Here is a 22,757-nt window from a genome sequence, read left to right as displayed (position 1 = left end):
GCCTAAGGTATGGTGCAATCTTTTCGAGCGATGGCGCCATACCTTTGGCCTACTGGACCATGACAGTAACTTTCTTCACACTCTATTCTCTTTGGTTTTACTGATATAAAATATAACACATGCTTAAAGTGCCGTACGTGGGAAATAATAATATATATCCCTTAGCCTAGTAAAGGGATAATCGTATAATTAAGTCTTGTCCGAGACCACTTTAATGAAAGATGAAAGGAAGACCAGCATCAAGGTACTCGTAAGATACCTTGACACCAAGCTGAGTGGAAACCTTTTCAGTGCCGTTTTAAACCGTTTTTGTGACATGTTTTTGTAAAATGTTGTTGTATAAGCGTCCTGAATAAATTTTATTCTATTCTATTCTAAAGTCTTAGAAAAACATATCAAAATCGTTAACTTTTGTACAGTCCAGAAATGTCGATTTTCTCGATCGTATATTGTAATTAGTTTTATTGTTGCATTGGGCAATGTGACACGTTATCATCAGTATCTAAAGTATTTAGTTATCGCGGAACACCTGCAGTCTCATATCATATGCTAATCTAGTCCTGATAAGGGTCCAGGTGTCTAATATAAAAAAAATAAGTGTAAAAATGTGTTAACCCTGCCATTTCATGTGATATTGAATAAACATTTTCTATGTCTAATGTCTATGTCTAAAAAGGATTTTTTTTTTGACCTCAGCAGCTCGAACAAGGGTATTACTTTGCTACTTAAAAATAGTGAGCAAAATGCGATTTGGCTCACTCAGTGGTTGTAATTGTTGGTATATCTTAAGAAAACATGAGTGAATAGAGGTAAGTGATGAAGAAGGAATACATTTTTCGGGTTCTCTAATATGTTCTCACTGCTGAGGTGAAAAGTTTTGTGAACTACACGAGATCAAAGTTATTTACATCTCGTGCGCTTTTGAGTCGCTTGCACGGGACGCAAAATAAGCACTCGAAGAAATATCAAACTTTGATCTCTTGTTGTACAAATAACTATTCTAGGTGTCATGATAGTCACGATTTATGGTAAAACGACGCGCGACGGTGTAAGTGATAGATAGTAAGCGAACGCAGTCTATAGACGATATTTAAGATATAATGTCAACCTTTTATTTCAGATACAAAGTTGGTTCACTGAAACACCTAGCCCACGTATTATTATGTACCTACAATTTACATAATTACTTATCGTCCTCTAGTACCCTAAAATCCAGGCCTTATTGAGGTCACTGAGGGAGTTGCTCAATTTGTGTTAAATCACTACATAGTATAAAAAAAGTCGCTTCCCGCTGTCTGTCTGTCTGTATGTATGCTTAGATTTTTAAAACTACGCAACGGATTTTGATGCGTTTTTTTTTAATAAGTAGACAGAGTGATTCAAGAGGAAGGTTTATGTATAATTTGTTAACCCGTGCGAAGCCGGGGCGGGTCGCTAGTTGTCTAATATTTGCTTATTTTTATCACAAAAACATTTCTTTACCCGAGGTCGATGATTTTAGTTCTATACTTACCTATCGTGGAAGTTAGCGTCTCATGGCGTTACCTATTCATAAACGCCTTACTGACCTGAATTAGCTATGAATGCTTTGTATTCATCTATCATTTTAACTTATATTTGTAAGAAAGGGATAAACATAATTTTACGCTACGCGAGAACAAAATCTCACTTCCTGGCCAACGCAAGACGTAAAACTTTAGACAAACCACGGGCGGTATTTCGTAAAGCCCCAGATCGCATATTTATGGGCCTCACCTTCGGTTCGGGCCACAAACACCTGCGATCTGGAGCATTTACGAATTCACTTCCCTAGGTATGTAATGTAGGTACTATAACTAAATCAGGGCCGTAAAGTTTTATGAATAAAGGGGGGTCATTCGTTAACAAATACGGAACCCTAAAAAATAATCAAAGATCCGCTTGACCTGTGGCTTGACTGATGAGACCGATTGTTTTTTTTTTAATGTTTTGATAACATGTACATGGTCGTCAAGATGTCACATAGTCGTTTATTACATCTACGTAGCATTTTCGCTGCATACCGGATAACCCGTGTTATCGACTACGGCGTAGCGCTACGACCCCAGCTTAGCAGTAAATCTGTTAATTGACCGAGCGTAGCGAAGGTCTCCGTTTCAGCTTGGGCAAATTTCGTATAATTCGTATGTCCGGCTGTCCTCTTCCATTTTTAGCAGGTACGAATTAGCTATGGAATGTTTTTGTCGATTTTTTTTAAATGGAGGAGCTACGTTGGTTAAGGTCTAGAAGTCGCAGAGCCACTGTAACCTAAATGTTTACATTTAAAAAAATGGTTAAATCAGTCCGCATATTGCTTTGACTCATTATTTTTAAGACCATTATTTAAATCTGAGTAATTAGTCATCATTTGATAGCAGCTGCCAAATTAATCTATCGCTATCTATATCGATAGATAATGATAAAAATTAGTAGGCAACATTACTTTTTCTGTCGAAGGATACGTGTGGTGGTGTAGGTATTGTATAATGTTATAGGACTGAAATAAACAGTGTAATTAATTAGTGAAAATGTGGAACAGTCATTTATATTTCATTTTATGTAAGTTGAAAGTGTATTTGCCGAACCGCTGACGATTAGCGAAAAGGGAAGAGTGATTTTTTGTATTGCAGTTACAAAATGTGGAAAAGTCAAATATCTATGAGAATATGATGATATATATATAATTTTCTTTTTTTTTGCCTATTAGTGTGTCCTACTGCTGGGCAAAGGCCTCCCCTCTTTCCTGCCACTTGACTCTGTCCAATGCACACTCCCGCCACTCCGCACAGAATGCATCTAGGTTGTCCCGCCATCTCCGTTTGGGTCTTCCTTTGCCTTCATATATTAGTATATGTATATGTTATTACTGTAAAATATGATAAGTATGATGTTTATAATGACTTATCCACACTTTGTTCTGTCAAAATCGAAGCAGTGTTGTTGTTGTGCGTGTTGTTGTCGGACCCTTTAAAACGACATTGATTACAGGCCTTCTCACACCCTCCCTGGCAATCTGGCAGTGTTCTATTGATGAAGACTGCGCAGCCGCACTTCCGGGCAGCGTCTGCGCATCAGGGCAATGCATGTGCCCCAGCTGGCAGCAGGTCGTGGTCGGGGGCACGTTATGCGCTGATTGTAAGTGTGCGAGCTGGGGCCCGTTTCTCAAAAGCTTGTAACTTGTAATACAAGTGGAAGTCCCTTTCTAACAAAAGCTGTCAAAAAGTGACATCCGCTTGTATTACAAGTTACAAGCTTTTGAGAAACGGGCCCCTGTTGACGCTCAAGCGGAACGACTAGCGGCGCGGCGTCCATTTTAAACAAATGCAAACGTACGCGAGCGGGCTCAGTGCAAGCAGATTATATCTCTTGTAAGCTCGACGCCACGCTGCACGCCCCGCTGAACGCGCCGCGCAGGTCACTCGTCACTGAATAGTAGAATTACAAATTATTAGCTATTTCGGAACTAATTAATTTAAAAGGGAGTTTAACGAAAAATTTTAGTTTTTATCAAGGGCAAATGCCGTGAAAACTTCACACGGAAACTAGACTACATTTCGGTCAAACAGAAAACTGTGTTCACGTCTTTCCTGTAGACATACACAAGAGTTAAGGGCTATAAAGGTTAATTTTCTTATTTAACCCTTATCCACGTGAAAAGGTTCTCCTTTTATTTAGAGAACTATGATAAAATCATTACTTACATGCCTACCTATAAGCTGTTAAATATTGCCCACAGGAGAGAAAACTAGTGTGTTCGCGCGAACTGTACATTTTTCTCTCCTGTGGGCAATAGTTAACAGCTTGTGGGCATGTAAGTAATGATTTTATCATAGTTTTCTAAATAAAAGGAGAACCTTTTCACGTGGATAAGGGTTAAATAAGAAAATTAACCTTTATAGCCCTTAACTCTTGTGTATGTCTACAGGAAAGACGTGAACACAGTTTTCTGTTTGACCCATTTGCAAGGGCAGACTCAGGGGTAAAAGTTGGTTCGATAGAGAAAATCTTCTTTTGTTTCCTTCTAATTTCCTGGTTTTACGCCTCCTCTACCTTTCTACTCGTATCTTGGATTACTGAATAGCTGTTTTACTTCCAGATGCCCCATACTACACGTCGGCTTGCGTCGATGACTTCCAATGCTCAAGACTGTTCACTACGTTCGAATGCAGACGGAACGAGGATCAAACAGGTTAGTTCAATTTAAACAAATTTTAATTACTTGTGTAAATGGCAAAACACTTTCTCTCTCTTTTATGTCGAATCCTCAGAATTGAAGGTCGTGGCCACCGTAAATTACTCTATATTGTAAACCTGCCATCCTGGCCAATTTCATGTTTTTTTTAAATTTGGGTTAAAGACACAGGGTGTCTTTAAGGATTTGTTAGCTGTACGTCCAATACGCAGTTCGTCCAAATGATATTTCAATTCGCATTTCGTCCAACAAGACTTCGACCACGTAAAAACGCTGAAGCTGACAGCGTATTTATGTTTCTGATGAATACGCTGACAAGATTATTTTATATGGTGTCAATTTATTCTATTTTTATGAGGAACAAGATAGGTTATGGTCTATATAGACAATACAAAAGTCAGAAAAGTCGCAGCCCAACGGCGATGACTACAACAGGTCCGGTTTCTACCGGACCGGATGATAGGATATGGGTACCTACATGGACCCACGTGACTGCTTACCACTTCCGTCTAAATTACTCTGGCATATTGTGTTTTGTCCAAAGGTAAAATCCTTCTAATATTCCTTATTCCTCCCCAGCTGGCAGTTGCTTCTGCCAACCCGGCCACCACTACTTCCACGGCCGCTGCTGGCGTTCCACCGACATGGGCCAGCCCTGCTCCAATCATGAGGAGTGCATGGGCGTCATCAGAGATCCCTTCAGCATGGTCTGCGATGGCACCTGTCAGTGCGCTGAGGGATACTACAGTCGACAGAGGGGAGAATGCAGAAAAATCGCTACAGGTAAATCACCATCACTACATAGTATAAAACAAAGTCGCTTCTTATGTATGCTTAGACCTTTAAAACTACGCAACGGATTTTGATGCGGTTTTTTTAATAGATTGAGTGATTCAAGATGAAGGTTTACGTATAATTTGTTAACCCGTGCGAAGCCGGGGCGGGTCGCTAGTAATTCATGAACGAATCAGAAGAGACATGGTACTTGTACTTAATAGATGTATTATTTAGCACTTTCTGCCCTATTTTCTGTATCCTCGACATTCAGGGCAACAAAGCAGAAAATATGTGATATTTGTTCACTATATTGCATTCCCTGCTGGATCCTCGATATTGGCCCTCATTTCTTCTTCTTCTTTTCGTGTCGAGGTTCCTTTTTTAAACGATGGATGCCCACTGCCCAGTATGCCTCACTCACTCGTCTCATCAATCAGTGGCCGCGCGGAAGTGGTTTCCGTGATGAAGAGGGGTATCATCACAGACACTTTCAGCATGGGGACCTGTCTGTGTCCTAGCCAGCGTTTTTCTCCTTCTCCAGGAGCCCCCTCATCGTGGCATCGTGATCCCCACGCCCTCTTATTTACTTATCTTCGTAACCGCCTTAAATGGGATGCAGTAGAAGCTTGTATCAGGAATGCAATAAGTATTTACTCAATCTTTTTTCCAGCTGTGGATGAAGGCTGCGTGATAGACGAGGACTGTCAGTTCGAGCACGGCGCCTGCCGCGAGCGAGAGTTCCTCTGCTACGACACCACTGTCGACCCTGATGGTAGGTATTGTATATGTGTCATGAGAAATGCCATTATAGAATTGATCACTTCATGATATGGCTAGCTTAGCTTTGACTTTTTCATAATGTGGCCAACCGATCATTTCATGAAATGATGGCCACATCATAAAATGATCAATTCTAAGATCTGGTCACGACACACATTGTGTACGGACACAATATACGGATACGAGATTGCACTCAATGGACTTTAATTAAAGCGGGATATTCCGTACGATATCTTAAAATTACGTCTCAACAGAATGTTTTAGACGAAAAATCCAGCTTGAATAATGTATAAGGTCATCAGGTCGCTTACATTTTCATCGTATATGGTATGTTCAACAGTATCAGCGTAATTCCCATTTTTTTAAATATTTTAGAAGTACAAAAAGAGATTGAACTTTTATCACACTTTTATTGAATTTAACAGTAAACTTTTGCAACATACATTTTTCTATCTTTGTTTTAATACTATGCCGATGGTGCATTTAATTTCAGAGAGCTCAAGCGCAACAACTCGTACTGCTCAAAACGCGACTCTCAAAATGGCGTCCACAAAGATGGCGGCCACGAATATAACGGCTACAAAGATGGCGCGAGAAGGTGTCGCTGCGTGCAGCGCTACCAGCCCTTGCCCCGCGCCCTTTGAGTGTTCCATCTGGGGGCAATGTATCTGCCCACTTGGGTATTATAGTAGTGAAGATGGAAGCGCTTGCTTAGCTGGTAAGTCTATAGTCTATTCTTAGTACCAGTTGCACCATCCGTACTTGACAGACTGATCAACGTCAGCCGGCGCGTCGCGGCGGTTTACTATGAAACTCTCCATTCATACAATAAAATTTAGCGAACTCTCGAAGACAAACAGTTGACCAAACAACTGACCCTTAGTCAGTTTTTGGGTTAACACATGAAAATTAGGAATATCCTGACAAAAATCCGGACATCACCATAAACATACTGACATTTCCTGGACAACCATTTCTCCGTTACCATTACAACGATAAATAGGTATAAAAGAGCCAATTAAATCCTTTATACAAAAACCTTTTGTGGACCACTAGTCCCTGAACTCACCGTCATATAAACGCTACTCATGCACTGTCAGTGCTTCAAAATAGATACAAAAGCACGAGTGTCTAAAACATAATTCTATAGTAATTTAAATTGTATTTTTTCCTTATTTACTCGTAATGCAGATGTAATTTTTTGAAAAGATGTGTCCCGCCGAATTGTTGCCGGTCCCATATTGGGATACCCTCGTCCAATTGAGGGGGGATTTAAATCTTCTAGGGGCAGAGGTGTAGGGTTGGAGCCGGTGTAGCTTTATTTGACGTTCATAAGCGCATTGTAATATTCCTACTGGAATAAACTATATTTTATCTTTATCTTTATCATACCGTACAACTAGCATACTTTTCTTATATTTTAGAACTGGGCTCCCCTTCAACCGAAGAGCAATGCGTCGGTCTGTTGGCCGTGGTTGAGGATGGAATTTGCACCTGCCCTGCCAACTTCTTCTTCGACGAGAACATGAGGGACTGCCTCAAAGGTAAGTGGGATTTAAATGGGGTTGGCAACTGTCAAAAGTTGTTTAAAAATAAGAAATAAATAAATGCTTTATTTCAGACCTGCCGGTCTAGCCAAGGTGACAATCACTATCGCTACGGCAACGAAACGCTTTGTGTCAATCACTCTTCCATATTAGTACGACAGTGGCAGTTACGTTCGATCGCTACGGAGCTTAAGCGATTGTGGCATGTTGGCTACGCGGCCAGACGAAAAACTTTATAATTATTCTAGTAGAATATGTTATTGTAAAAAGAAACTACATCTATTAACCTATCCGCAATAGTCCGCATACAGTATACCTAGTATTACCATGTATTACATAATTTTTCTTGGTTAATAAATATTTTTTACTTAAATACCCTTTAGAAATCTGTAAACTCCCTTCTCTAAATTCACAGACATTGTTTAAAAACAGTTCCATCTTCCAGTGGCCCGCCTCATCACCGATTTCTGCTTTGTCGACGAGCAGTGCCACACGTTCGGGGCTGCGGCGTTCTGCGGAGCCCCGGGACAGTGGGGGCTCCGCTCCTGCGAGTGCGACCTGGAGCAGGCTGTGTGGGACGCGGAGCGCAGCATGTGCAGGCTGTTTGCTGGTGAGACACTAATATAAGAGTCCCGGAGCCCGGGACAGTCGGGGTTCCCATCCTGCGAGTGCGACCTGGAGCAGGCTGTGTGGGACGCGCAGCGCAGCATGTGCAGGCTTTTCGCTGGTGAGTCACTATTATAAGAGCCCTGGGCAGTGGGCAGTGAGGGTTCCCATCCTGCTAGTGCAACCTGGAGAAGGCTGTGTGGGACGCGCAGCGCAGCATGTGTAGGCTGTTTGCTGTTGAGACACTAATATAAGTGCCCTGGAGCCCGGGGCAGTCGGAGTTCCCATCCTGCGAGTGTGACCTGGACGTATTAACGTTTTACTAAACAGTCTTGGCAACTACTTAAGGCTTTAGTTGTTCTAGGCGTTAACTTCAACCTTAAAAGATAAGATAAAAAACATAAAAGATAGTAAAGGCATATTACTGGAAGAGATCCCTTAAAGGGATAAGTTCGCCTTTGTTCTAATGACGAATGTAATTTTTCCTGTTTTTTTTTCTGATTTTTGCACAATAAAGTGTTTTACTACTACTACAATGCGCTTATGAACGTCAAATAAAGCTACACCGGCTCCAACAGACCTCTGCCTCGAGAAGATTTAAATCCCCCCTCAATTGGAGGAGGGTATCCCAATATGGGACTGGCAACAAACTCGGCGGGACACATCTTTTCAAAACATTATTACATCTTATAATTAACATGCATTACGAGTAAATAAGTAAAATAAAATTTAAATTACTATAGAATTCATGCAATTACTCGCAGGTGTCGGTGAGGCGTGCCAGGTTGACAGCGACTGCCTGGCCGGAGGGCTTGAAATCCAGTGTGCCGTCAATGAGGAAGGCGAAGGGTACTGCGCCTGCCCCGACGGCCTCGTCGCTTCTGAAGGCCTGTGTCTATCCAGCGGACTTGGTAAGAATTTGATAGCAACAGCTTAAGAATAAGAATTGGCTATTTTCCTACTAGTCAAATCAGCTTCTTTTTTAGAACTGTCAAAACGATTTGCAAATTTAATATGGAATTTATATGAAAACGTGTGTAGTGACGTCACGGTCAACTCACCTACTTTTTATACTTTAATATATTAAATATAAATTGTGTTTAAAAATAACTGCTACCTATCTATGTTTTTCTAATAATTTTCTGGTGCTTTATTTCGTGCACGGTGTGAAATAATTTATTTTAAGTAGAGGAAAGTACCCAATTGTTTATTGCCACATATTCAATGCATATACTCACAGTATGTGTCTTGGCTTAAGTTGCTGTAAACTTATACTTGTGTTTGTTTGAATAAAGAATAAAGAAGGTGCATAAGGAAAATAAGTTTTTGGCATAAATAATATTTTTGGTACAAGCTTTTATTGCTGATTGTACTTTTCTTTCCACAGACAACTAAGCTAATACTTATTGAGACAATTCTAAAAACTCCATATACAATTAGCTTGTGTTGTTTCATCACAGAATTCTTATGGCCACCTCCTGTCTCCATCATCAGATCAGCTCCATGGTACCATAATAATATTATGATAATATTGCATTATCACCCGACTTACACACGTATGCAAATTTTCAGCTTCATCGGAAACCGCGAAGTGGGTAAAAAAAAATTAATCTGTTTATTTTCAATCAACAGGTTAGTTGTACAATCAATCTCAGTTACAATCTCTATATTTGGAGATTATTTAAACTAAGCTTAGCCTTAATTATATGTAAACTTATATTGTTTTGTTACAGTTAGTTAGTGCTTACATGTTAATACTAGTTATATCTTACATTAATTCATGTTAATCAGTGCTTTCTTAAGTAAGTGTACTCTTTGCTTTATCAGGATATTTTTCTAAAGTCAAATTTAACTTGCAATATTTGACCTTAACTAACCTATGTAGTATGTACATACTTACATATGTATATTACACAGGTAGATTGCAAGTTACATAAAAGCTTGTAATAATCTGAACGGAAACTTTCAGGAGAATTTTGTTATGAATGTTTCCAGAAATTGCGGAAATTTTGCGAATATTCCGCAACGTGCCCATTGCTAATCCTACCGACTGTGCCAGTTGGTTTCAGCGTATTTTTAGGATTCCGTACCTCAAAAGGAAAAGACGAAACCCTTATAGGATCACTCGTGCGTATGTCTGTCCGACTATCGCCCCCCCTTTATCTCCGAAACTACCGAGTCTAAAATAAAAAAAAAAATACACAAAATAGTTCTTTACCTATAAATGACAGGAAAACCTATTAGAAATGTGCAGTCAAGCGTGAGTCGGACTTAATGGACGGAGCCCTTGGAACGCGATTCCGACTCGCAATTAGCCTTTTTATGTATGTCTAATCTATGTAGACTACATTATGGTGGTACAAACCCTATCCACATAAATGATCATGAATATCATGATAATGTCCGCCAAGACACCGGCATTCTGGGTAAAAACGATCTGTAGACTCCTCACATATGTATTGTGTACTCATACATTAAAAAACGATCTGTAGACTCCTCACATATGTATTGTGTACTCATACATTAAAAAACGATCTGTGGACTCCTCACATATGTATTGTGTACTCATACATTAAAAAACGATCTGTAGACTCCTCACATATGTATTGTGTACTCATACATTAAAACTTTTTTGACGTGGTAACGTCTTATAAATCGATGAACACCGGTGCGCACGAAAAAGTGTCACGTTGTGGACAGATCTCCATGGTAACGTATGAAAAAGTATGCAATTTTTCTTATGACGATATCACGCAAAATTATCGTCCGTAAACCGACTTTACAGACAACCATATTCAATAATTTTTACGGTTTAGTTAGACTCACTTGTTTTAAGTGCCACCAAGCACCCAAGTAAGCAAAGTGCCGCAGTACGCGATACACGTAGGCCGTCGTGAACGCTGCTCGCACTGTTAGTGCTTGAGAAAGGAGACCTAGGCTCTTCGAAACATGTCGCGCGAGTGACTTAATTAAAACAAGTAAGTCTAAACCGTAAAAATGATTCAATGTTAGTATGTCTCACAACAGTTTAAATTCGACAACCATATTTTTTTACTAGAGCTGGGAGACTCATGCCAGACGACACAAGAGTGCACGGGGACACTAAACACCGTCTGCGAGGCAGGACGCTGTTCTTGCGACAACGGGTACCAAGAACTTGACGGTTTCTGTGCTCCAAGTAAGTTCCATACTCTTTTGGAATTATTTTATGGTCATTTATTATAACGCTCTTACGGTAGATGTCGCTATAGGTGGAAAGATTCCCTTGCTATGGATGAGGTCTTGGTGGCTCAGTTGGTAGAGCGCTGGGGTATCGATCTAGAGGCCGTGAGTTCAAGTCTCACCCAAGGCAGTAATTTGTCCACTTTTAAATTTATTCTAAGCTTAATAGCATCGTTTGCAGACGTTCCTGCTTGTTAAAAAATAATTTACGATGATTGTTTTAAGTTTTTGATATTGTTCAATAAAATAAACTTTATCTTTATCTTTATTTGAGAGATATGGGATCATGACCATGACCAATTAATAGTCTGTGAAACTGAAGGGACGTCAGAGGGCTAATCCTGTGTGGCTACCACCAGTTTGACACTGACATAAACGCTATCGGGAACGTAAGTTACTTTCTGTGCATCTCGCCCGTACTCGCATATTAGTGCGAGCGAGATGTATAGAAAGTAAATAACGTAGACGTTAGTGTATACTATATGTCACTTTTGACACTGTCAAGTGTCAGTGTCTCATGGCATAGTACGGGTACTTTGCGCCGTAGCGCCGAAACGCTAATGTCTCTCTGTCGCACTGAAAGAGAGACAGAGACACATTACTGTTTCGTTCGCTTCGGCGCAAACGATTGGCATCTTTGCTTGGCCATCAGATCAAGAAATTAATAAATTTTGTGAACCAAGTACTAAGTTCAGTAGTTTCAGTACTATTTTGGGAGACTGATAATGCCATTATGTAAAATTCATTTCAGTTATTGGTGGTACCTGTGTGGAAAACCTCGACTGTGTCATCAACAATACAGAGTGCGTGGCTGGAACCAGTGGAATGACCTGTCAGTGTACAGAAGAGTACGTAGAGTATAGCGACGAGTGCTGGGAGGGTAAGTGATTATATTGTGCCAAAAATGATAGGTAAATCGAAAGGATTAATTTTTCAATTTACATAAACAGATGATGAATGAAAAGAAACATTACCACCGGTGTTACTCTACTATGCCTCTGAAAATTGCCATTCATAAATGCGCTGTAAAGATCAATGAGCTAATAGTCTTCTTAATCTGTGATTTTGACTTATGCATTCGTAAGAAAATTATAAAATACAATTTAATTAATTAAGTCTTGTAAAGTTCTATGTATAAGGTGCTTTATACAGGGTGCCCAGTAATTAGTGGATAACCTTCTAACCACCGACAGAGCACCTTAGGCTGGTCCAGAAAATGCACTTATAGGTCTAGTAAAAGTTTCGTGGTTTTCGAGATTATCGAACTTTTCTGTCTTTTTTAATGGCTAGCTCCATACTTCACTTTAATCACAATCTAGGCCATATCTTTGTCTGTAAAGATGTAATTAGCGTGTGTGATACCATTTTAGAATCAGTATTATTAGATAAACTATTTTTAAGAAAGTTGGCCATTCTGTTCTCCATACATTTTTTTTTCACCACAAACGATCAAACTTATTGAAATTTTTTAAGAAAAGATTGATTGGAATTTTTTGTGTGGCTACCATAAAGCGACAACCATAGGTGGTAACGAAAGGTCCGATCGCTGTGTATCTCCAACCTATGGTTATCGCTGCCGCCGTCGCAAGTCGCTCAATGTCGTGGCCAAGCCGGTATGCGGAGCTCGTGGCCTTCGGCCTCGTCCACATATCGCCATTGGTCAATTCCAAGCTCTGCTTTCTTGCAGCTCGACCTTTGGCCTCATGCTGAGAGTCGTTATATACCTACATTCCTACTACACCAAAATGTTACAGCATTTCAGTAAAACCTTTACTTTGCAAAATCGTCAACACTTTCTCCTTCAACAGTCTCCCCCGGCTACAACGCAAACTGCACCGTAGACGCTCAGTGCTTCGAAGGCCTCGGTCCTAACGCGGTCTGCCTAAACGGCTCCTGCCTCTGTGGCCCCAACTTCCACTTCAAAGATGGCGGCTGTTGGCCTGTCACTGGTAAGATTACAACCTTGCTTCAATAGTCAATCAATAACCTTCAGTTTCCTCCGGCTGTAACGCCAACTGGACGCTCAGTGCTTCGACCTTCTTGGTCCTAACGCGGTCTGCCTCTGTGGCTCCAACTTCCACTACAAAGATGGCGGCTGTTGTCCTGTCACTGGTAAGTATATCCTTCCGTCAATAGCCAATAGCCTGCAGTTTGTGCTGCTACCTGCTTTCCAACCAGTATCTATTGCAAGAAACGACACGGTAGATTATAATAATGCAAGAACTGTGCGTTGCTTCAGTAATTCTTGAGAGATAAAACTATAAATATTTTTCAGGTCTATTCGAGACATGCTCTCGCAGTAGCCAGTGCTTCCTGGGCGAGATAACAGACAGGGTGGTGTGCAGGAACGGACTGTGCCAATGTGACTTCGACTATCCTTACTCCGAGGAGCAACACACGTGCAGTAAGTATCATTCATTCATTCACATGGCTTTGTTGTATCAGGTTTTAAATGTGTGTGTGTCTATCTCTCTATCTCATTGTCTGTATGTTACGAGCAGTAAGAATCATTATAACAAGGGTCTCCAAACTGTACGCCACTGGTCAAAAATGACCCGCGAGTCTACCAGTTCGGCCCGCGAAAAGTCTTCCATAAAATATGTAAGTGGAGGTCTCTCCGGGTCAAAAATAAACAAATATTATAGGCCATTCTCACACAGATTGACTAAGGCCCACAGTAAGCTCAAGAAGGCTTGCGTTGTGGGTACTCAGACAACGATATATATAATATACAAATACATAAATACATTGGAAACAACCAAAACTCAGGAACAAATATCTGTGCTTATCACATAAATAAATGCCCTTACCGGGATTCGAACCCAGGACCATCGGCTTCACAGACAGAGCTACCCACTATGCCAGACTGGACATCAAAAGTTTTGAGATAATTTTATGATTTCAATAAACATTTAAATGTTGTTTCAGGGTCATCGGCGGCCATGTTGGCGAGCAGCAGCGTCATTATAATAACACTACTGTTATATTTATTCTCATAAACATTATTTTTATTAAAAAGCATTATTGTTTACATTCAATAACAAGAGTTTATTGCTATCCCTAGTTAAACTTTAGAAAATAGCAATTTGTACGGGGCAAAGATTAATTCGTGGATTGATCCTTTTGTTATCTACCCTTTAATTTCCTTGTTGTGCCCCCCCCCCCCCCTTTATAAAAGGATGCACTGTAGGATACAATTTAGTATTTAGTACGAGATTAGAGGAAAGTTTTAACAACTTTAACATTTGGGAGTATATGTATATGTATATGTACTTACAACCAAAACATATAAAAACTCAAAAATGCGCATTTTCCCATAGATAAGACCTAGTTGGATTAATTTTTCGCCCCCGAAAACCCCCCCATATAACAAATTTCATCGAAATCGTTAGAGCCGCTTCCGAGATCCCCGAAATGTATACATACTCACGTACACATACGTTTAAAATGTATACGATAAATATTTATTATTCAATTGTTTTTTAAAGTAAGTATCTAAGTATTTAAGCCTGAGTCATAATTCATAACATACTAATACTTTGTAAGTACTACGTACCTTAAACATCACTTTTACATTAACTTTATAGCACGCCCCAAACGTTGTTTAAATCTTATAAGAGACAAGTAAATAAAAGAGACTTATTTTCCCCTAAACTACGGGATTGTCGAGTTACATTATGGAGGTCTCAGTGACAGAATTACGAAAAAATGTTTTTACCGACTTGAACAGAAGCAGCACAAAGTGAGACATTTATAAACTGTCAATGACGTGTTTTTGTGGTTGTGGACATATGTATTTGTTTAAAAACAGATGACGAGGTAGGTACAGCGAGCTACAAAAGTGCACACTTAATTCCATTCATAAAGGGGGTACGCACTTTTGCAGCTGTATACACACACGAGACTGAGATTTAGAAAAATGATATCAATCAATCAACGACGGCGAGGAATGCGGACAATGAACATTGACAGTCTATAGTAGTTACACGTCCCTTATTTTACTTTACTAATATTTTTTTAATGGCTCCTTTATAACGTACGTGGACCTACGACACACGATATTGAGTCATTAAATTTTTATCATAATCTTAAATAAAAATAACTTTAAAAGTGCCCCTGTGTTTTTTTTACATTAGAATTTTTTTCGTCAATCTTGCACTTGGCTGTTGAACTTGCTATCAACAAAGTATACTAATGACATGTTGTGTACGCACTGTGTACGTGACCTCAAACAGCCTGTTTCGTATTTAGCTACAAAACAACACAATATAAGCAAAATCTTACCTAGAAACTAGTTAAAGAAAGTATATTAATTTCAAACCGAATTTTTCCGGCCACCGTCGCGTTTTTTCCAAAATTCTTTATTCAAATTAACATAAAAGCGCGATCACGCACATAGGCATCTGGCACGAAACGTCCGATTAAAAAAAATAAGAAAATCCTTAATGATTCGGATTAAAAAGAAACAAGCATACCTTCTTTCCATTCGAGTAACGAACTTGTAGCTTTAGGATAAGGTTAGTTTTTGCTTGGCGATGGAGTTACTTTTTATTTTTTAAATTTAAGTGGACGTAAGGATTGCCGTGTTATGCCAAAGGTCAGTGTAGGCATGTGCCCTTAGTTGGATTTATTGGAAAACTGCCTTGTAGTGACCGATTGCTCTCAAGTAGATACTTCTGCACGCGTTGCCTACTTTGTAATTTGAATAATACGAGAAAGAAGGAACGATTGTTTTAAAATGTAAATTTAAGTAGGCAGGTAGTTAGGAAACCTCATAAATTAGAAAGGATATTTATAGTATTTATATAATAGCGACCGAGACCTTTCTGACCGTAAAAGCGAAGTTTGACTCAATTTTTAAAGGAAAGAGTAAAGTAGGTAAGTATGAATTACCTACTAGACTAGTGTTAATACAGTGACGTCATATGGGGCATTATCTACGAAAAGGGACCTAATTGTCGATGGCGCTTACGCCGCACAGCGTCGCGCGGCATTGTATTTATATCGGAGCATCGTTAATAATGGCGTAACCGCCATCGACAATAAGGTCCCTTTTCATAGATATCGTCACATATATTTTTATTTCTCTTGTTTCTGCGTTTATACACGTACTAGCGACCCGCCCCGGCTTCGCACGGGTTAACAAATTATACAAAAACCTTCCTCTTGACTTCCTATCTATTTAAAAAAACCGCATTAAAATCCGTTGCGTAGTTTTAAAGATCTAAGCATATACAAGGGACAGACAGACAGCGGTAAGCGACTTTGTTTTATAGATAAATAGATAGATAAACCATTTATTAGCTTGCCACAATACACACATTGACAGAAAAAACAGAAACAATAACAATATCAAACTAAAACTAAAATCAGGAACAAGATGTATCAATAAATGTGCTGTGTGCGTTGCAGCAAAACAAAAGGGTTCTGGCTCAGTAATACGCTCGCCTCTTTCGGGTGAAGCACTAATAATTCTGCTAGAACCCATGTAGGTATACTATGTAGGTAGTGATAGTGATTCGCATATGTATCTACTTACTCATATAATTCCCATTTCTCGTTTAAAATACTATTAGACTGTACAGTGCCTCCGAACCTAACGAACGAGTATAACAACCTCTAGAGCCTTCTAGCCCCCTTCCAGCCATATTATACGCATGTATTAACTATAACCGAAAAGCGATGGCATCGGCACGCAACGCAAAGGGCAGCATATGTAATATATAAAAGCAATTAGCCGTCGGCCTTGGCCAAAGGTCGAGATCGTACTTTGTATTGGTGAAACTGAGAAAAGCTTGATAGGAAGGGAAGTAATTGGTATGTGATTTAACCAGGAAAAAAATGGAATTGAAAAATCGCTAACATCAAGTCATCCATCAGTTTTTTTTATGGTGTAGGAAGCAAACAAGTAGACGAATCGACTGATGGTAAGAAACTACCGTAGACCATGGACATGGACGTCCTGTCGGACGCCCCAGGTATCGCTGGAGCGACATGGTGGAGGCGGATCAGACCGTAAAAAGTGGCGCTTGTCTTATTAACTCGCATTTATAGACGGGTCTATCGCGAAATTTATTTTATTACTTTTATTTACCGACGTTTCGACACAGGTTTCATTGGTCGAAACCAAATAAATAAATAAATAAATTTATTTAAATTTTGTGGTGATAAATTTCGCGATAGACCCGTCTATAAATGTGAGTTAATATGTAGGTATTCAAAACGCGAAACTTTTAAATATTATATGGCGCTGTCTTGTGTCGGAGGCCAAGTCCAAGTCTCATTTTGGGTCACTAAAACCAACGGCTTTTAGTAAGGTAGGTACATAATTTTAAAGTACTTGTATTAATGATAATGTGTCAACATCAGTGTTGGCCGAACGTTAATCCCAATTACCATTAAAAATTAACCATTGAAAAGGTTAATTCGAATTAACCATTAACCATTGAAGGAAAATTAATTGTCAATTCGCATTAACATCAATTTGCATTAATATTAATTTATTTCGAACCATTAAAAATTAAAAAGAATTAATGGTTAATGCTTCACAAACCATTAAAAATTAAATCAATTTTTAATGACAATTAAAAATATTATTGATAATTATCAATTAACAAAAATATATCGTAATTTTATAAAGGCGCCCGTAATTTTTATCTAGCTAGTGGACCTCAGGTTTGGTGCAACATAGAAACACGCCGTTTGGTCATCCAACTCGTCTTGATGAGCACTTGGGAGACCAGTACCCAAGATAGAGCTGATGCTGAACCCTGGGTGTACCTAGTGGAATTCAGGTTTGGTGCAACATACACACACGCCGTTTAGGCTATTCGACTCGTCACAATGAGCACTTGGGAGAGCAGTACCCAAGATGGAGCTGATGCTGAACCCTGGCTGTACCTAGTGGAACTCAGGTTTGGTGCAACATAGACACACGCCGTTTAGGCTATTCGACTCGTCACAATGAGCACTTGGGAGAGCAGTACCCAAGATGGAGCTGATGCTGAACCTTGGCTGTACCTAGTGGAACTCAGGTTTGGTGCAACATAGACAAACGCCGTTTTGGTCATCCGACTCGTCTTGATGAGCACTTGGAGAGCAGTACCCAAGGTAGAGCTGATGCTGAACCCTGGCAGTACCTAATGGAACTCAGGTTTGGTGCAACATAGACAAACGCCGTTTTGGTCATCCGACTCGTATTGGTGAGCACTTAGGAGAGCAGTACCCAAGATAGAGCTGATGCTGAACCCTGGCTGTACCTAGTGGAACTCAGGTTTGGTGCAACATAGACACACGCCGTTTAGGCTATTCGACTCGTCACAATGAGCACTTGGGAGAGCAGTACCCAAGATGGAGCTGATGCTGAACCTTGGCTGTACCTAGTGGAACTCAGGTTTGGTGCAACATAGACAAACGCCGTTTTTGTCATCCGACTCGTCTTGGTGAGCACTTGGGAGAGCAGTACCCAAGATAGAGCTGATGCTGAACCCTGGCAGTACCTAATGGAACTCAGGTTTGGTGCAACATAGACAAACGCCGTTTTGGTCATCCGACTCGTCTTGATGAGAACTTGGAGAGCAGTACCTAAGATAGAGCTCATGCTGAACCCTGGCAGTACCTAGTGGAACTCAGGTTTGGTGCAACATAGACACAGGCCGTTTTGGTCATCCGACTCGTCTTGTTGAGCACTTGGGAGAGCAGTACCCAAGATAGAGCTGATGCTGAACCCTGGCAGTACCTAATGGAACTCAGGTTTGGTGCAACATAGACAAACGCCGTTTTGGTCATCCGACTCGTCTTGATGAGCACTTGGGAGAGCAGTACCCATGTTAGAGCTGATGCTGAACCCTGGCTGTACTTAGTGGAACTCAGGTTTGGTGCAACATAGACACACGCCGTTTTGGTCATCCGACTCGTCTTGATGAGCACTTGGGAGAGCAGTACCCAAGATAGAGCTGATGCTGAACCCTGGCTGTACCTAGTGGAACTCAGGTTTGGTGCAACATAGACACCCGCCGTTTTGGTTATCCGACTTGTCTTGATGAGCACTTGGGAGACAAGTACCCAAGATAGAGCTGATGCTGAACCCTGGGTGTACCTAGTGGAATTCAGGTTTGGTGCAACATACACACACGCCGTTTTGGTCATCCGACTCGTCTTGATGAGCACTTGGGAGAGCAGTACCCAAGATAGAGCTGACGCTGGACCCTGGCAGTACCTAGTGGAACTCAGGTTTGGTGCAACATAGACAAACGCCGTTTTGATCATCCGACTCGACTTGATGAGCACTTGGGAGAGCAGTACCCAAGATAGAGCTGATGCTGAACCCTGGCTGTACCTAGTGGAACTCAGGTTTGGTGCAACATAGACACATGCCGTTTTAGTCATCCGACTCGTCTTGATGAGCACTTGGGAGAGCAGTACCCAAGATAGAGCTGATGCTGAACCCTGGCTGTACTTAGTGGAACTCAGGTTTGGTGCAACATAGACAAACGCCGTTTTGGTCATCCGACTCGTCTTGATGAGCACTTGGGAGAGCAGTACCCAAGATAGAGCTAATGCTGAACCCTGGCTGTACCTAGTGGAACTCAGGTTTGGTGCAACATAGACACACGCCGTTTTGGTCATCCGACTCGTCTTGATGAGCACTTGGGAGACCGTACCCAAGATAGAGCTGATGCTGAACCCTGGCTGTACCTAGTGGAACTCAGGTTTGGTGCAACATAGACACATGCCGTTTTGGTCATCCGACTCGTCTTGATGAGCACTTGGGAGAGCAGTACCCAAGATAGAGCTGATGCTGAACCCTGGCTGTACTTAGTGGAACTCAGGTTTGGTGCAACATAGACAAACGCCGTTTTGGTCATCCGACTCGTCTTAATGAGCACTTGGGAGAGCAGTACCCAAGATAGAGCTAATGCTGAACCCTGGCTGTACCTAGTGGAACTCAGGTTTGGTGCAACATAGACACACGCCGTTTTGGTCATCCGACTTGTCTTGATGAGCACTTGGGAGAGCAGTACCCAAGATAGAGCTGATGCTGAACAGCTGGCTGTACCTAGTGGAACTCAGGTTTGGTGCAACATAGAAACACGCCGTTTTGGTCATCCGACTCGTCTTGATGAGCACTTGGGAGAGCAGTACCCAAGATAGAGCTAATGCTGAACCCTGGCTGTACCTAGTGGAACTCAGGTTTGGTGCAACATAGACACACGCCGTTTTGGTCATCCGACTTGTCTTGATGAGCACTTGGGAGAGCAGTACCCAAGATAGAGCTGATGCTGAACAGCTGGCTGTACCTAGTGGAACTCAGGTTTGGTGCAACATAGAAACACGCCGTTTTGGTCATCCGACTCGTCTTGATGAGCACTTGGGAGAGCAGTACCCAAGATAGAGCTAATGCTGAACCCTGGCTGTACCTAGTGGAACTCAGGTTTGGTGCAACATAGACACACGCCGTTTTGGTCATCCGACTCGTCTTGATGAGCACTTGGGAGACCGTACCCAAGATAGAGCTGATGCTGAACCCTGGGTGTACCTAGTGGAATTCAGGTTTGGTGCAACATACACACACGCCGTTTTGGTCATCCGACTCGTCTTGATGAGCACTTGGGAGAGCAGTACCCAAGATAGAGCTGACGCTGGACCCTGGCAGTACCTAGTGGAACTCAGGTTTGGTGCAACATAGACAAACGCCGTTTTGATCATCCGACTCGACTTGATGAGCACTTGGGAGAGCAGTACCCAAGATAGAGCTGATGCTGAACCCTGGCTGTACCTAGTGGAACTCAGGTTTGGTGCAACATAGACACATGCCGTTTTAGTCATCCGACTCGTCTTGATGAGCACTTGGGAGAGCAGTACCCAAGATAGAGCTGATGCTGAACCCTGGCTGTACTTAGTGGAACTCAGGTTTGGTGCAACATAGACAAACGCCGTTTTGGTCATCCGACTCGTCTTGATGAGCACTTGGGAGAGCAGTACCCAAGATAGAGCTAATGCTGAACCCTGGCTGTACCTAGTGGAACTCAGGTTTGGTGCAACATAGACACACGCCGTTTTGGTCATCCGACTCGTCTTGATGAGCACTTGGGAGACCGTACCCAAGATAGAGCTGATGCTGAACCCTGGCTGTACCTAGTGGAACTCAGGTTTGGTGCAACATAGACACATGCCGTTTTGGTCATCCGACTCGTCTTGATGAGCACTTGGGAGAGCAGTACCCAAGATAGAGCTGATGCTGAACCCTGGCTGTACTTAGTGGAACTCAGGTTTGGTGCAACATAGACAAACGCCGTTTTGGTCATCCGACTCGTCTTAATGAGCACTTGGGAGAGCAGTACCCAAGATAGAGCTAAAGCTGAACCCTGGCTGTACCTAGTGGAACTCAGGTTTGGTGCAACATAGACACACGCCGTTTTGGTCATCCGACTTGTCTTGATGAGCACTTGGGAGAGCAGTACCCAAGATAGAGCTGATGCTGAACAGCTGGCTGTACCTAGTGGAACTCAGGTTTGGTGCAACATAGAAACACGCCGTTTTGGTCATCCGACTCGTCTTGATGAGCACTTGGGAGAGCAGTACCCAAGATAGAGCTAATGCTGAACCCTGGCTGTACCTAGTGGAACTCAGGTTTGGTGCAACATAGACACACGCCGTTTTGGTCATCCGACTCGTCTTGATGAGCACTTGGGAGACCGTACCTAAGATAGAGCTAATGCTGAACCCTGGCTATACCTAGTGGAACTCAGGTTTGGTGCAACATAGACACACGCCGTTTTGGTCATCCGACTCGTCTTGATGAGCACTTGGGAGACCGTACCCAAGATAGAGCTGATGCTGAACCCTGGCTATACCTAGTGGAACTCAGGTTTGGTGCAACATAGACACATGCCGTTTTAGTCATCCGACTCGTCTTGATGAGCACTTGGGAGAGCAGTACCCAAGATAGAGCTGATGCTGAACCCTGGCTGTACCTAGTGGAACTCAGGTTTGGTGCAACATAGACACACGTCGTTTTGGTCATCCGACTTGTCTTGATGAGCACTTGGGAGAGCAGTACCCAAGATAGAGCTGATGCTGAACCCTGGCAGTACTTAATGGACCTCAGGTTTGGTGCAACATAGACAAACGCCGTTTTGGTCATCCGACTCGTCTTGATGAGCACTTGGGAGAGCAGTACCCAAGATAGAGCTGATGCTGAACCCTGGCTATACCTAGTGGAACTCAGGTTTGATGCAACATAGGCCCACGCTATTTAGGTCATCCGTGACATCTTGAACCTGCAGGTACTGCCATCAAGACGAGTCGGATGACCAAACCGGCGTTTGTCTATGTTGCACCAAACCTGAGTTCCATTAGGTACTGCCAGGGTTCAGCATCAGCTCTATCTTGGATACTGCTCTCCCAAGTGCTCATCAAGACGAGTCGGATGACCAAAACGGCGTTTGTCTATGTTGCACCAAACCTGAGGTCCATTAGGTACTGCCAGGGTTCAGCATCAGCTCTATCTTGGGTACTGCTCTCCCAAGTGCTCATCAAGACGAGTCGGATGACCAAACCGGCGTTTGTCTATGTTGCACCAAACCTGAGTTCCATTAGGTACTGCCAGGGTT

The 22,757-nt window shown here is 41.7% G+C and overlaps 2 protein-coding genes and 1 long non-coding RNA gene across 3 annotated transcripts in view; 2 read left to right on the top strand and 1 right to left on the bottom strand.

The window, feature by feature from the left end:
* LOC134660175 (uncharacterized) overlaps nucleotides 1-22,757 on the top strand; it is a 138,885-nt gene that overhangs the window by 58,627 nt on the left and 57,501 nt on the right. The window lies entirely within an intron of this gene.
* Nucleotides 1-22,757, bottom strand: part of LOC134660142 (venom protease-like) — a 92,234-nt gene that overhangs the window by 14,857 nt on the left and 54,620 nt on the right. The window lies entirely within an intron of this gene.
* LOC134660165 (prion-like-(Q/N-rich) domain-bearing protein 25) lies at nucleotides 2,522-14,177 on the top strand. The gene is made up of 14 exons (XM_063515896.1): nucleotides 2,522-2,577; nucleotides 3,007-3,153; nucleotides 4,115-4,207; nucleotides 4,790-4,993; nucleotides 5,658-5,759; nucleotides 6,261-6,485; nucleotides 7,192-7,311; nucleotides 7,760-7,924; nucleotides 8,685-8,831; nucleotides 10,979-11,098; nucleotides 11,894-12,022; nucleotides 12,951-13,091; nucleotides 13,418-13,546; nucleotides 14,071-14,177. The coding sequence occupies exons 1-14, from the start codon at nucleotides 2,547-2,549 to the stop codon at nucleotides 14,139-14,141; spliced, it is 1,824 nt and encodes a 607-aa protein (XP_063371966.1). The 5' UTR covers nucleotides 2,522-2,546; the 3' UTR covers nucleotides 14,142-14,177.

The sequence above is a fragment of the Cydia amplana genome, chromosome 26 (genome assembly GCF_948474715.1).
Source record: "Cydia amplana chromosome 26, ilCydAmpl1.1, whole genome shotgun sequence".
NCBI lineage: Eukaryota > Metazoa > Arthropoda > Insecta > Lepidoptera > Tortricidae > Cydia > Cydia amplana.
The sequence above is the reverse complement of the archived record's forward strand: the minus strand, read 5'-3'. Positions and strand labels throughout refer to the sequence as shown.